At 39.6% G+C, this 14,977-nt stretch overlaps 1 protein-coding gene across 2 annotated transcripts in view; it reads left to right on the top strand.

The window, feature by feature from the left end:
• Positions 1 to 14,977, top strand: part of itgb5 (integrin, beta 5) — a 133,510-nt gene that overhangs the window by 92,998 nt on the left and 25,535 nt on the right. For both annotated transcript variants that reach the window (XM_048534303.2, XM_059647360.1), the window contains 2 exons: positions 10,143 to 10,365; positions 13,552 to 13,652. In XM_048534303.2, coding sequence (XP_048390260.1) covers positions 10,143 to 10,365; positions 13,552 to 13,652 — 324 coding nt within the window. The remainder of the gene's footprint in view (positions 1 to 10,142; positions 10,366 to 13,551; positions 13,653 to 14,977) is intronic.

Raw genomic sequence — 14,977 nt, 5'->3', positions numbered from 1 at the left:
CTCTCCATCTTCGGTCCGCCTCCCCCTCTCTCCCTATTTATTCCAGTTTCCTCTCCCCCTCCCCCTGTGTGATGAAGGGTCTAGGCCCGAAACGTCAGCTTTTGTGCTCCTGAGATGCTGCTCGGCCTGCTGTGTTCATCCAGTTCCACACTTTGTTATCTCCATTTCACAGCTGTGTCCTTTTTGCTAATGATCTCTATTATGAAACCTCACCAGTTGACTTTTGGAACTCCTCAGAGACCACTTCTGTGAATGATTTTTCTCTCTGCTGTACCAAGGTCAGACATGACCTATGCTTCAGAAATCAATGCTGACTGTTGAATTAACTGCTGTTTGTTTGAGTGCTGAGTTTCTCTAACTCTAATGATAGATCCCAGTAACTTCCCCACAATTAATTCTAAACTTAGAAGCCTGTAGTTACCTGTTTTTAACTTTGTTTTTAAACAATGGAGTGCCAGTTGCAATTTTTCAACAAAGGTACAATTCTGAATCCAGAGACTTCAAAATATGACTGGTACCTCTCAGCTGTTATGCTGGCATGGAAATCAGTCGGCACTGGTGATTTGTCTAAATTCCCTTTTATTTTCTCCATTACCATTGATTTACTTATGTGACATTCCTCTTCCTAACTTATTTTAGCTTAACGGTACTTGTGGTTTTCACCCTGTATCCCCACTGTTTAAAATTAATGCAAAGTACTAATTTTACTTTTCCTATTCTTTACTATTTATGCAATTGCATCTACATTTGATGGGTCACGTTCCCATTTCCCTCTCAATAAATTTGTAACATATTTGTCCTTGACCTAAATTTCTTTTTTTGTCTTGTTACTTTTCATTTCGATCTCCCAATTAGGAAGGAATAAGAAGTAGTAGTTTATGTTGAATGACATGCTGTAGCCAGTTATATATATTTTCTGACTAACTTATTCAGAGATGTTTTTACTTGCTTCTGAAGTAGGTGGTTCTGAAACATGGGCCTCCTGGCTCAGTGATAGAGACACTACCATGGTACCACAATAGCCCTTGATAGTTACTTCCTGCCCATTTTTGAACCATGGACCTTTTATGTGCAAGGTAAATGTGATAACCACCATATCATAGTGTTTCATCCAGTTATAAGATGTTGATTTCTTCTGATTTTGGTAAGTTGATAAAGTCTCTTAAAAGTGGCATGTACAGCTTTTGCTGCAATTTGGTGATTTGGCAACTGTTCTAAAACCATTTTGTGCAGTTGCTCCAGAGTTCATAAGGTTAATGAGACATCTGCTGAAGAAATAGGAATCATAGAATTTATGACAGTATCAAGAACAGTTTGAATATAAACTGTGGTCAGCTGAACATAATTCCACAAAAGTCTTTTGATTCTGTTTGTTCCTTTTTTAAAGAAATTCTGTCTGTAAGCCTCCATCTCTAAGTCATGGGCATTGAGAACAGTTTTCACTGTATCTTAATTACCATATGTCTGAAAGAGACAAGTACACTTCTAAAGCCTTCTACGCAAATAGGTATGCAGTAAGGCACTCCAACTTTAAGTTAATGTAACTTTGTATCTTTTGATAAAATTGCTATAAAATATATTTTCACTCCCTTGCTCTCTGGATTTAGACAGGAAATGATAATTCCTTGTGAATTGAAAATCAGGAGTTAAATCTAACTCATTATCAAGATTTTCCATCATGCCCTGTTTGTATAATCAAAATTTTTCTCTATTGAGTTCAGATTTCCCTTTTTATATTCTTGTTCAAGTTTTGATCTTCCTTTGGAATTCTGGAACAAGATTTCACATTGTAGGAGCCTGCTGAGAAGGGAGCTACTGCCTTGATACTAGTAGTCCGGTCCTTAGTTCAGTGTTAAACAGGTTTGAGCTTTCACTCTGCCCAGGGTGCAGGTGGAATTAGTAGTGAGAGCACAAATGTTTCAGTAGGGTCCAAAGGCAATAATTTGTTAAAGAATATAAAGAATAGTTCAAAGCATTGGAAAGAAGATGTAAGGAAAACAAGCACTGAGCAAGAAAGGAAAAGTTAGTAAGGCCACCGTTAGCTTGGGTGAATAGAGCTAACAAGGTGTGGAGTTGGATGAACACAGCAGGCCAAGCAGCATCAGAAGAGCAGGTGAGCTGACGTTTCAGGCCTAGACCCTTCTTCAAAAATGGGGGAGGGGAAAGGGATTCTGAAATACATAGGGAGAGGGAGAGGGGGGAGGCGGGTAGAAGATGAATAAAATAAAAGATAGGTGGAGAGGAGACAGAGAGGTCAAAGAGATGGAGGTGGAGCCAGTAAAGGTGAGTGTAGGTGGGGAGTTAGGGAGTGGATAGTCAATCCAGGGAGGACGGACATGTCAAGGGGGCAGGATGAGGCTAGTGGGTAGGAGATGGGGGTGGGGCTTGAGGAGGGGATAGGTGGGAGGAAGGGCAGGTTGGGGAGGTGGGGACAAACTGCTGGTTTTGGGATGTGATTGAGGGAGGGGAGATTTTAAAACTCCATGGGTGAAGAAAGTTTTGTTTCAGGCTTTTGAGATTGAAGAATACGATTCCTTAAGTGACTTAATAAATATTAGAGTTTCGGTTCAGTGCTTTATCTGTTTTACAGCAGGTAGCCTTCAGCCTTTTTCTGCACTTCAAGTCACCATTAAATTCCTAAGAACAGAAAGCTACTGTTTTAACTTCAGACAGTAAATCTTTGCCCTTTATTTGATGCAACACCATCGAGCATATAATTAAAGTTTAGATAAGGGAGTAAATTTACTGTGCTGACATCTTGGCTGGACACATCCTTTTATGTAATATAGTGTAATTTTTGAAAAGCAGCAACTACTGATGGTGTCAAACTGTTTGCTGATTTTGCTCACCTAGGGAAATGCTGTAGGCAAATATAGTTTTGAGAAAGGGAGTTGCTGCTGTTTAGGACCAGGGTAAGTTTATATTTCAGGTTGTATCTGAATCAGATAGTGGGTTGAAACCCTTTCCGTTTTAATCCATTTCTGAGGAAGGTTCTAGGCCCAAAAGGTCAGCCGCCTTGCCCCTCTGATGCTGTTTGGCCTGCTGTGTTCACCCAGCTCTACACCTTGTCATCCCATTTTAATCTTATTATCTTCCATTACTTCCAGAAGCAGATCTAATTTGTGAGTTGAAGGACCGTTTATCTAACTTATATATAATCATATATATATATTTCACAGAAAAGTTTGCAGTTATTGTAATTTTTTGAGTTGCTCCTATCATGACTAGATTTGCCAATTGTTATCAGAGACTTGACTTTTGGGGTAATGTACCTGATGGTTTTGATGGCTGTGCAGAGTTGCTAAACTATTAATCCGAACTCCAGGCAAATCCTACTATAGCTGATGTGAAATTTGAATTCAATAAAGTCTGGAATTAAAAACAAGCTTAATAGTGACTGTGTAACCATTGCAAAAACCCACCTGGTCACTAGTACGATTTTAGGGACAGAAATATACTGCCGTCACTGGCCTGGCCTACATGCGACTCCAGACCCACAGCAATGTAATTGACTCTTAACTGCCCTATGAAATGGCAAAGCAAACCATTCAGATTTATCAAAATCAGTACAAAGTCTGGAAAAAGGAATGAAAGTGGACAGGCCAGCCAGCATTGAACTAGAACCCAAAGAAAATGCATACGTGTTTGACCCCACAAACAGCTCATTACTAACGTGTTGGCTTGTGTCACGTTTATGATAGCTGTCCCCAGATGAGTCAAACAATAGCCTAATACAATCATACTTGCAGGGCAGAATCTTCCCAGCCTCTGAATGACTTGGCCATTGGTGCGAAAGTTGGGAGAATCACATGGGATTGGCAGTGAGGAGCTTCCCACCGTCGCGAGCAAAAGATCCCACTTTACGGGCAAATATTGAATGGTGAGACAGCCATTTTGAACTCCATTATGAAAAAGTACTGAGAGTGGCAAGTTTATTCTGGGTGGTTAACTTCAATGTAGCTCACCAAGTGTGGCTCAATCACCTTTAATCTGGCAAATTCCTAAGGGACATAACTGCAAAACTGGATCTGCAAAGATTGCCATTATGATTAGGGAGGGAATTCCAAGATTTTGACACAGCAGTTTAGAAATTATGATACAATTTCACATCAAGATGTTATGACATATGACTGAGAAAGGAACATGTAGATGGCATACACATGCACCTGCTGGCTTTGTTTCTCCAGGTTGTAATGATTATGGATTTTGAAGGTACTGTCGACAGGACTGGGAGAGCACAGGGCTCATAATGCAAAACATTGGATCACAGGATTCGGGGCTCATGGTGGTCAATAGATATCTTGTTCATTTGAGCAGCCAGAGCAACAAAGCTGAAAGATCAGCTTTAAAACAACTGAAACTTCCAGGCTTCCAGTCCTGAATGTTTTTCTCTTTCGTGAATTTCATGGAAAGTTGCATGTCTGCTACTATTGTCCTCCTGGCAGCTTTTGTGGTTCCACTTATTGCTCTTTCAGAAGCCCACCAGAAAACCATGATGGTGCCTGAAGGTCAATAGTAGCAGTTTCTTCTTGCAGATTCACAGCAATTGCCTCATGAGTGCTCTTGGTTGAAAGTTTGGCCCAAAAAATGTAAGTGAGATTCTTGGAATAATTTTAGATACAATTGGATGCTCTGTGGGGAGAGAGTGAGAGTCATTTAAGGTTTAGTTCCACAAAACTAAATAAGGTAACACTTCTCCGTATTTTTTTCTGAATTTAAGCCAGTATTTAAATAGTAGTCTTCATTTTTTTATGCTTTAAAGTAGGCAAATTATGATGACATGCTGTGTTAACGAACCAAAAGCTGGGAAAGTTTAATCCTCATCAAAATAAATGCAAGAAAATAAGAACCAGCAATTGTGCAAAACAGAGTATATGACTCACTGTTATCCATTTCGTTGGTGTTGCAAAGTGTGGGAATGGATAGAATCCTTATTGCCACCAACAGATTTCATAAAGCTTGTAAAAAGTTCTGCTACATTACCCCATACTGCTTAAAATCTGTCAAAGGATGGCAGATCATCCATTGTAACTTTGGCAAAGAAAATCTATTGAAATCCCCAAGCAACAACTCAAAAGCTCTTTACCGTAAAAAGACTTACATGGAAATGCCCATCACTCTAAAAGCTTCTCTCAGGATATTATATTATTTTTCAACTTAATTTGCCTGTTTCTGCTGCACTACAAACCTCTGGGCCTCCTGCAGGCAGGAGTTCTTACTCCAGGCACCACCACAGCTGAAGCTGACTCCAGCTACATTGCTCTGGCTTCTCCACGATGTCAGAAGCTGAAGGAGAGAAAAAAAGAGAAAGAAAATGACGAGAAAGGAGCGACAGAGAGAGAGAGAGAGAGAGAAGGATGCAGCCGGCCTGGAGTGGCCGGACTCAGCAATCTGAACACTACCCGGTGAGCCTTCAGCTGTGATGTGGCGGTGCCTGGAGTGGAGACTTGTGGCTGTAGTATGCCTGAAACCTAATTGTCATCACTGTAGCCAGAGCAGGGACTCCTTGAGGCTCAGGACACCTTACAGAGATCTTGCCAAAGCTTTGGATTTTGTTTGAAGATCACGGTACAGAAGCTGAACTCTTGTTTATGTAATTTCTTTTTATTCATTCTTGCAACTCAAAATAGTGCCAGATTATGGCAACAAAACACTTTTTACTATATCATTCTAGTTCTAAATTGACAGTAAGTAATTCATAAATAACTCTCAACTCATAGTTAGATATGCTGTTTCACATTTATTTCATGTAAATACAATGCAACATCATATGTGGAAACTGTGGGAATAAACTTTAAATTTACACCGTACAACACAATCATTCAAAATGTGCTGAGCTCGATGACCTTTGTCATCCAATCTAGAATCGTAGCTGGAGTTCTATTTATATTGACACAAATGGAAGTTGCATTGTCATCAGACTTTGTGGGGTGACATTGCCTCGTCTAGAGTCTGTATTGTGCTCAGTGACACAGTAATCTGTTTTACAGTGCACACATTTCCCAAGTGTCTTTTCCATTGACTTCAATCCTGTTCTTTTGCCTAATTATTTATTATCCCACATTTTTATAATGATTTTATTGAGGCATTGAAATATTATGATAAAATTGTGTTACACAGCAAATATATACAGTGTGGTGTAGTCAGAAACAGCAATCAGCAGAGTCTTCAGACAAACTGAGCAAGAAAGCACATACATTTGTGAACCATTCTTTGTCCTCTGGCCTCTTAAAAGCTGTATTGTACAAAAACACCGGAAGACTCCAAGACCGGTCACTATTGGTGAAGACTAATGTTGTTCAGTCCTTCCATTTTGTTGCTTAGGAGTCATTTGATCTTTCTACTCAGTGAAAATACTGACAAAATAAAATTGAGTTACAATGGTTGAATGAAATAATTATTTTGAATAATATCATGCACCCAGGTCGTTTTCTTACACTTGTAAAAATTGAAAGCATTGTGTGAAGTCTATCTGAGTTGTATGTATTTGACATTTTCCACATATATGAATGAATTGACTGTCACTGTGTACCTATGATACAGTATGTAGAATATGTTAATGAACATTGAAGTAATTGCCAAAGTCAATGTTTCCCATCCGCACTATGTTATAAATAATAAATGGGATGTGTTGCCTGCCAAGTTAACAATCACATGATACTGCTTGAAGCAAATTGGAACTCTCTGATTTGTTTAATGGCTCTCTGGTTTGCTTACACCAAGGACCATATGCACAAGCAGCAATATCTCCTATGTAATAACAAATATTTACTTGAAAAAAAGTACAATGCAGTTTTAATGAAACTGGTGACAGAAATAAACTTTTAAAACAAAGTAGAACTTTTATTTTAATTCAGAAAAATTGATTTAATACTAAGTGCATGTTCAGTTGGCAGTCATCATTGGTAGATTTGTGTCAGCAAACAGTCTGTTGTTTTGGCTCTGTTTAACAATCATGGTGGAATTACCTTAGGGGTGCATGCCCCATGACAGTGCATTATACAATTGCTGTTCTTAATATTGCTGCATATGTACTTGATGTTTGTAAACAACAGTCATTGTCATTTTACTGTAATGTTTTGCTAAATTGTTTAGTGAATATTGTAAGCAAGGATAAAAAGTAATTTGCATGATTGAGAGGGTGGATAATAAATTGCAGATGGGAGCAGGTGGATAATGGGCCTGCAGTGGGGTAAGTACTAGAATTATGATGCCTAACTTGACCCTGCCTGTCAAAAAAAAAGTGTCTTGGCAAGTTTCTGCAGTGTATCTTGTAGACTTGACCCGCTGCTGCCACTGTGCACCAGTGGTGCAGGGATTGAATGTTGAAGGTGGCAGAAGGGGTGACACTTACGTTGGCCAATATCAGCCAGTATTTTATCATTTTCCATTTCAGTCTGTTTGCGTCTTGTAAATATTGGATGAGCTTTGAGCATTTAGGAGAGACAATAACTGTTGCACAACTCCCAATCTCTGACATCCTCTTATAATCATACTACTATGTGATTGATTTGTTTCTGATTAGTAGTGACATCTGGCCACCAAAGTTATTATCTCCAAAAAGAGTTGCTGGCATTCTTACGTGGAATAGTCAGCATTGGAACCCTTAAGCATAATGCCATGAATGCTGGCAACCTGAAATAAAAAGTAGAGAATGCTGGAAATGTTCAGCATATCAGGTGGAACTGAGGAATGTATTTTTTCTCTCCCTGGAGGTGCAAGATATGTGGTGAGTAGGGGAGCGAGTTTGATCTGGAGAGAAATGTACCCCTTCTTTGCACCTCTGCTCGAGCCCATGGGTGGCCTTTTGTACTTAACAGAAATTAAGGGCCTTAAGTGATCAATTGATTGCCACTTAAGGGCCTCAACTCATTCCTAAATACCAGTCATCCTGGCAGTGAGAAATATAGCTGATTATGGAAACCATGATAAACTGCTTGCTGTATTGAAGGTAGTACTTCTGATTATCCCCAATTAGGTGCAATCAGAGGTATAGATGGGAGGCAAGGGGGTCATCTCTGAAAACAACCCCTTGCCTCTACCTCTGATACTAACCTTTCTGTGTGATCCCTTGCTATAATAAGAAGAAAGAAAAACATCTCACTGCTGGATCCTCCCTGAGGCCTCCAGTTTAATCCAATGGTCTATAGGAACGTGAAGCTGCATTCTCAAGGTCTGCGATAGAGTGAGCATCTTGCATGTCTTGCCTGTAAGTTCTTAACAAGTAGCTTGATGGATGGTCAAGTGAATTGTCTCACTGATGGAGGTGGTTAGTTGCTATCTAACATATTCGGCCTATACTTTGAAGAAAAATGGAAAATCATACCAAATTTTTCACGTCAATAACTCTTCTAACAAAAGCTTATTGACCCAAAAGCTAACTGTGTTTTTGTCTCCAAAGATACTGCATGATCTATTTTAATGGTATGCGTGCTATCTACAGACATGGGCTGATTCCAGACAAATTTTTCAAGGCTCGTATTAGTTAATAAATTGTGATGTCATTTGGGATTCACATCTGTGTACACAATCACTACTTCTGTAGCCATTTCCTTTAACGTCCTAGTATAAATCCCATTAGGTTCAGGGACTTTTCAATCCTTAACCCCATTAGTTTCCCTTTCATTTTTTTCTCCAGTAAGAGAATAAGTATTTCTCTCCTTTTGCCACTTTAAATATTTAATAGTTTTGGCAAGCTATTCATGTCTTTTACTGTGAAAGCTGATACAGAGTACCTATTCAACTACTCTTCTATTTCATGGTTCTCCGTTATTGCTTCCCCACTTCCTCATTCTGTATGAGGTCTCTGTTCACTTTGGCTTCTTACTTCCTTTTAACATATGTAAAGAAGCTCTTGTGTTCATCTTGCTATTACATGCAAGTTTACTGTCAAAGTTTATTTTCTTCCTCTATCATGTTTTTGGTGATCTTTTGTTTATTTTTAAAACTTTCACAACCCTTTTGGCTTACCTCTAATCTTTTACTATAAATATCTTTCTCTAGCATACGCATTTTATGCAGCCTGTTTAGATACATGTGTTGCTACCTTAATACTGTAGAATCTTCCCAAAGGCTAGTGACTGTGGCTTGTGGCTGAAAGCTGCCACCCACATGGATACAGTTGTTAAGAAGGCGCATGATGTGTTAGCTTTCATTCATAGAGGGATTGAGCTCAAGAGCTGTGAAGTTATGCTCCAGCTGTACAAAAGCCTGGTTCAGCCACATCTGGAGTATTGTGTCCAGTTCTGGTCACCTCAAAACAGAAAAGATGAGGAAGCGTTGGAAAAAATGCAGAGGATATTTACCAGGATGTTGCCTGGAATGGAGGGAAGTCCAACGAGGAAAGGTTGAGAGAGCTAGGACTTTTCTCTTTAGAACAACGAAAGGTGAGAGGTGACTTGATAGAAGTGTACAAAATGAGGTATAGATGGAGTAGACAGCCAAAGACTTTTTTCTTAACTTTTACGAGGAGACGTAGTTTTAAAGTGAAAGGAGGTGGATATCAGAGAGACATCAAAGGTAGGTTCTTTACTCAGAGAGTGGTAGGGGCATGGAATGCATTGCTGAAGACGATAGTGGAGTCGGCTCAGGGGCATTTAAGCGGCTATTAGATAGGCCTGTGGATGATAGTATAACGTAGTGGTGGAGGTTAGATAGACCTTAGGTTTCACGTAAAGGTTCGGCACAACATCGTGGGCCCAAGAGCCTGTACTGTTCTCTGTTCAATGAAGATAGGGGATTATGCTATGGCCTATGCCTTTATTGCAGTTTTTATAGTTCTCATCAGCAGCATTGAATCCCTAGTAGTTTGGGCAAAAACCACCTCATGAAGTCTGTTGGGAATTCAGCATAATATGTAACACCCTGTTGCTGTAGTTGTTACAATTTGAGTGAAGGTCTGAAAAAGGTATAAGAATATATTGATATAATAATTATAATTTATTTGAATGAAAACTTATCAACTTATCCTTCTCAAGTTCCCTCTCGGCTCCTTTAAGACTAGTTTTGAACATGTGCATACCCATTGTTCAGTGACTACACAAGTAGCTATGAAATTTATCGCAAGTCAAATTTGACTCATAATAACTTCGTTAGATAGAATTAATAGAGTACAATATTTTAATCTGACTTCCTTTTCTCAGGGCATGGAGAATGTCACTGTGGTGAATGCAAGTGTCATGCCAGCTGGATTGGAGACAATTGCAATTGTTCAACAAAAATGGACTCGTGCCTTTCAGATGATGGGCAGATTTGCAGCGGTAGAGGAAACTGCGCATGTGGCCGATGTTCGTGCACTGAACCTGGAGCATTTGGGGATACCTGCGAGAAATGCCCAACCTGCCCTGATGCCTGTGGCATGAAAAGGTATGAATCAAATCCCTTTGTTCTGTTAATTCAAATGTGCGAGTTTACCACCCGTACTGTAGTTACAAGATTGTTGGATTTGAGCACATATGTTAAGTGGAAAGGTCCGTCTATAACCGGTAAATCCAAATTAGGCAATTATTACCTTTTGCTTCACAATTTAAGTTTACATTTTCAAAACTTAAATATGTTCTTCACTTAAATCAATTCATATAAATGGTAAGTAGTAAAATCAAATTGTTCCATGGAGCCAATGGTAAGCTGGCTGTGAGATACATGGTGTTATGTGCTGCTGAGCTTTATGAAACAGCGGATCTACTTTTGGCTTAAGTTTGTGTTTAACTTGCTGATTACACACAACTGAGCAGCATTTCAGGTAGTGGAATGGTTTGCACGGTGAGTTGTGACAAGGTAGCTACAACATCGTCATTTAACGAGTAAAAATGAATTCAGCCATTGACCGTTACGACAAATTATGCCTAAAATTGTGTACAATCATGCTTTGCTATTTTGGCTCTTCTTAGCTGAATATCTCCAGACTGTCAGTCAAGACCACAACATGAAGAAATACCACATGGGCAGAGTATTAGGGGGCTGCTGGTTGCTCTGGAAGGAGTGCAGCAAACGTTTACCATTATTGATTCAGGACTGCCATGTGAAGTGAGATTGAGATGGTTGGGATTGTATTCACTGGAGTGTAGAACATTGAGGGAGCTGTCATAGAAACCTATAAAATCCCAACAGGACTAGACAGGTTATATGCAGGAAGGATATTCCTGGTAGTGAGTCTAGTACCAGAGTCACAGTTTAAGGATAGGGGGTAAACTGTGGAATTCATTACCACAGAAAGTGGTTGAGGATAAACATTGTGTTTTCAAGGAGATAGATATTACTCTTGGACTAAGGGGATTAAGGGTTATGAGGGAGGTTGGGATTAGGATTTGATGATCAACTATGATCATCGTGAATGACATAGAAGGCTTGAATTCAAATTAACTACTCCTGCTCAATCTTCTGTGTTTCATTGTATTTTCAAAGCATGAAGAAAGAAAAGAAAATTGCAAATAAAAGTGGATTAATTTTGAGTTGCTCACCAATATTGTTCCTGTAAGGAGTGGTTCTGAAATGCCTCATGGCATATATCTCTTTTGCTGAAGCTCTGCCGAGAAATGTGAAACAATCCACTGATCACAAGCCTTCTGAAACATGTTTAGATTCAAAAGAAAGAGCAACCTTTTTGAAAGGAATTCCATTACATGCATCTCAGGAGATGCATACAAAATTATAAATTAGCTTACCTTCCCAAACCATCCTTTTAGTCTGCTCTCCAGACTTGTTCCACCCACTTCTCAAGGCCTGGAGTCTCTCACCAGAGTTACACTTGATGAGTCATAATCAGCACAGAGCAGCGGTATATTCTATCTGAGGCATTTGCAATCTGACCTGGCTATTTTAGGTGATTGTTAAGGGATAACCTTAAGTATAATTGTGAGAAAGAAGCCTTGAGGATGACATTGATACTTAAAATCTTTTAGTATGTGTATTAATTTCACAACTATACTAAAAGAGTTGGAGGCAAATGCTTTCCCAGAATTTTTTTTCATGCAAGTAGTTCAGAATAGTTGAACATAAGCTTTAACTTTGTGCATTGGCTAGAAGGTTTAACTACACTAATTGATCCTCGAAAGTCATGTCCAGGAAATGAGACTGGCATCTCCTTTTCAGTTTTGCCCATTTTATATTAATGACAATAATGTCCATTTAAAGATGCTGAATAACCACAGGGGCTCTCCCATTCAACTGTCAGAAATTTGGTGGAAGCCCATTTACATCAGTGTAATTCCTTCCAGGCAACTGAGATGGGAAGGAAAAAAAAATCAGATTTGCCTCAGCTGTCAGATGATTGTGCCATCAATTTTAAAATTACACATTCAGCTACATGCATTTCAGATCAAGTGTAAAAATAAATACCCTGCTGATACAGATATCTCCGATGCCCAACTTGGTTATTGAGGTGTGAACTAATCACAAAATAATTTCCAAGCATGGGGTAGTAAATTTAAGTTAATGAAACTAAGCACGCCAGTGTGTGGTCAGTAGAAAGGTGTAATTGAATGGAGAATCTGAAGTTTGAATACCTAGTTTCCTGGATCCATGTGCCAATCTCTCTCTTTTTCTGCATGTCTTTGCATATTATTTCTATTCAAATAGTCATCGAATGTCTCAGTTGAACCTACCTCCACCAACCTTGCAAGCAATATATTCCATACCTGAACTACTTGCTAAGTGAAAAGATTTTTCCCACTTCACATTTGCTTATTTTGAAAATCAGTATAAATCTTTGCCCTCTCATTTTCATGTTTCTTTTACAAGCAGGAATAATATGAATTAATGTAAACTTTATTAATATCCTCCATTTGAATATATGTTATTTCACATTCTCATAACGATACGGATCTCTTCATGAATTTTTTTCCCCACACACACAAAGACCAAAATGCAGTTGTGTATTTTTAAGATTCATTTGCAAATGGGCTGGGATGTTGTCAGAGACTAAAGCTTTTTAAAATAGCAAACCCGAATACAGCCATCCAGTACAGTGTTTATTAGAAGTTGATCAATGGCAGAATCCAACCGTTCCACATTCAATAAGGTTGGCAGCCTCTGATTGAACTTGGCCAGTCTTTCAAGGTCTGTCGAAATCTGGCAGTTTCAGAGAGGTCATGTGTATGTTACAGCACCATTTGCAGACCAAAAGGAGCTGAAGTGATTCCCCTCAGGATTGGTAATCTAACCTACCAGCACTTTCACCCTGCACATGCAGTCTGTAAACTATCCATAAGTTCACCATGAAAATATGGAAGCTAAACTTTCTGTCAAGTTGACATGTAGATGGCGAACCTATCAGAAAGAAAAGATGCATGCTGTAGATTCCAAAAATCTGGCCTTTACAACCCACCCTTGTTAATATCCAAGTTTTGAATGTACTCAATCTTTATTTGATACCTATGTTTTCACCTCCAATAGAAATATTTAAGGATTTCATGTCTGACCATGGAGCTGCTTATGCATACAATAAGAATGTTTGTATAGAATACAGTCCTTCATTAAGATGCGTCTGATGGCAGATTGCTTTCCCTTATTTTTAATGCAAAAATAACAAGTACTTGTCATGGTTTGTTGCAGGGAGTGTATAGAGTGTAGATTGTTTAATTCTGGAAGATTGGCTGACAATCAGACTTGTCAAAAGCTCTGCAAAGATGAGATCCTGACTGTGGATGTCCTCAGTAAGTGAATACCTCTCTTGCTTTTGTTTAAAATTAGAACACATAATTAGTGTCATAATTTATAAATGATGAAACCTAGTCAGTGATTATAGAGTGATTCTCAATATTAGAATTACGTTTGAAAATCAAAACATTGCTTTCTAAGGGTGTCACTTTGAATGATTTTGTGTGGTAGGAGGTATCAGCCCATTTCTAAAAAAAATGTTATCAGTATTTTGATTTTTTTCAATAATTTGTTGTTGCACATAGTGGTTCTATCGTGATTGGAACCAGGTGCATCTTGTTGACAATGAAATCCTTGATGTGGGTTGCTAACCTGGGCTTCACAATCTCTTTAGTTCAGAGGACTGACTCTGAGCTGGCTGGCTACAGCTAGTGTACTGTGCACTAGCAAATAAAGGGTGGCTTGGTGACGGGATACCACCCTCTGTGCAGTTATTTCAGTGGCAGCAGGACAAAACAGTACATACCTGAAGAACATTTGTTTGCAACAGTCATTCTGGAGTTGGGAGAAAAATTTCTGGCATCATGCCTTTAATTAGGAAGCTTGACCCCTTTGATCCTGCTGTCAAAGTCCGAGCCCAGTATTTGGAAAGAATACAGGATAATTTTCCAGGAAAATGTTGGAGCAGATGAAAAGCAACGAGTAATCCTTCTGAGATAATAAAATGTGAGGCTGGATGAACACAGCAGGCCAAGCAGCATCTCAGGAGCACAAAAGCTGACGTTTCGGGCCTAGACCCTTCATCAGAGAGGGGGATGGGGGGAGGGAACTGGAATAAATAGGGAGAGAGGGGGAGGCGGACCGAAGATGGAGAGCAAAGAAGATAGGTGGAGAGGGTGTAGGTGGGGAGGTATCTCCATCTTCGGTCCGCCTCCCCCTCTCTCCCTATTTATTCCAGTTCCCTCCCCCCATCCCCCTCTCTGATGAAGGGTCTAGGCCCGAAACGTCAGCTTTTGTGCTCCTGAGATGCTGCTTGGCCTGCTGTGTTCATCCAGCCTCACATTTTATTATCTTGGAATCTCCAGCATCTGCAGTTCCCATTATCTCTGAGTAATCCTTCTGACTGTTTGTAGACCTGCTGCTTTATCAGTTATAAGGGCTTAAATTTCCCAGAGACATCAGACATGAAAACCGACACCCTTACCTGTCCAGTTGAGCTTGGGTATCACCACTTGAGTGAAGGCAATTGCAGGGCCTCATGCAGGACTTGTCCTGAGCAGAGGGACCCTAGAACCCGACAATAAAGTCATGCCTTGGCCAAGTGGCTAAAAGTCTCAGGATCTGGGGCGGCAGGCCATTGTAATTGCTGCCGGTGTACAGA

This window comes from Stegostoma tigrinum, chromosome 7, assembly GCF_030684315.1.
Source record: "Stegostoma tigrinum isolate sSteTig4 chromosome 7, sSteTig4.hap1, whole genome shotgun sequence".
In the NCBI taxonomy this organism is placed as follows: Eukaryota; Metazoa; Chordata; class Chondrichthyes; order Orectolobiformes; family Stegostomatidae; genus Stegostoma; species Stegostoma tigrinum.
This window is presented reverse-complemented; position numbering and strand designations above follow the sequence as displayed.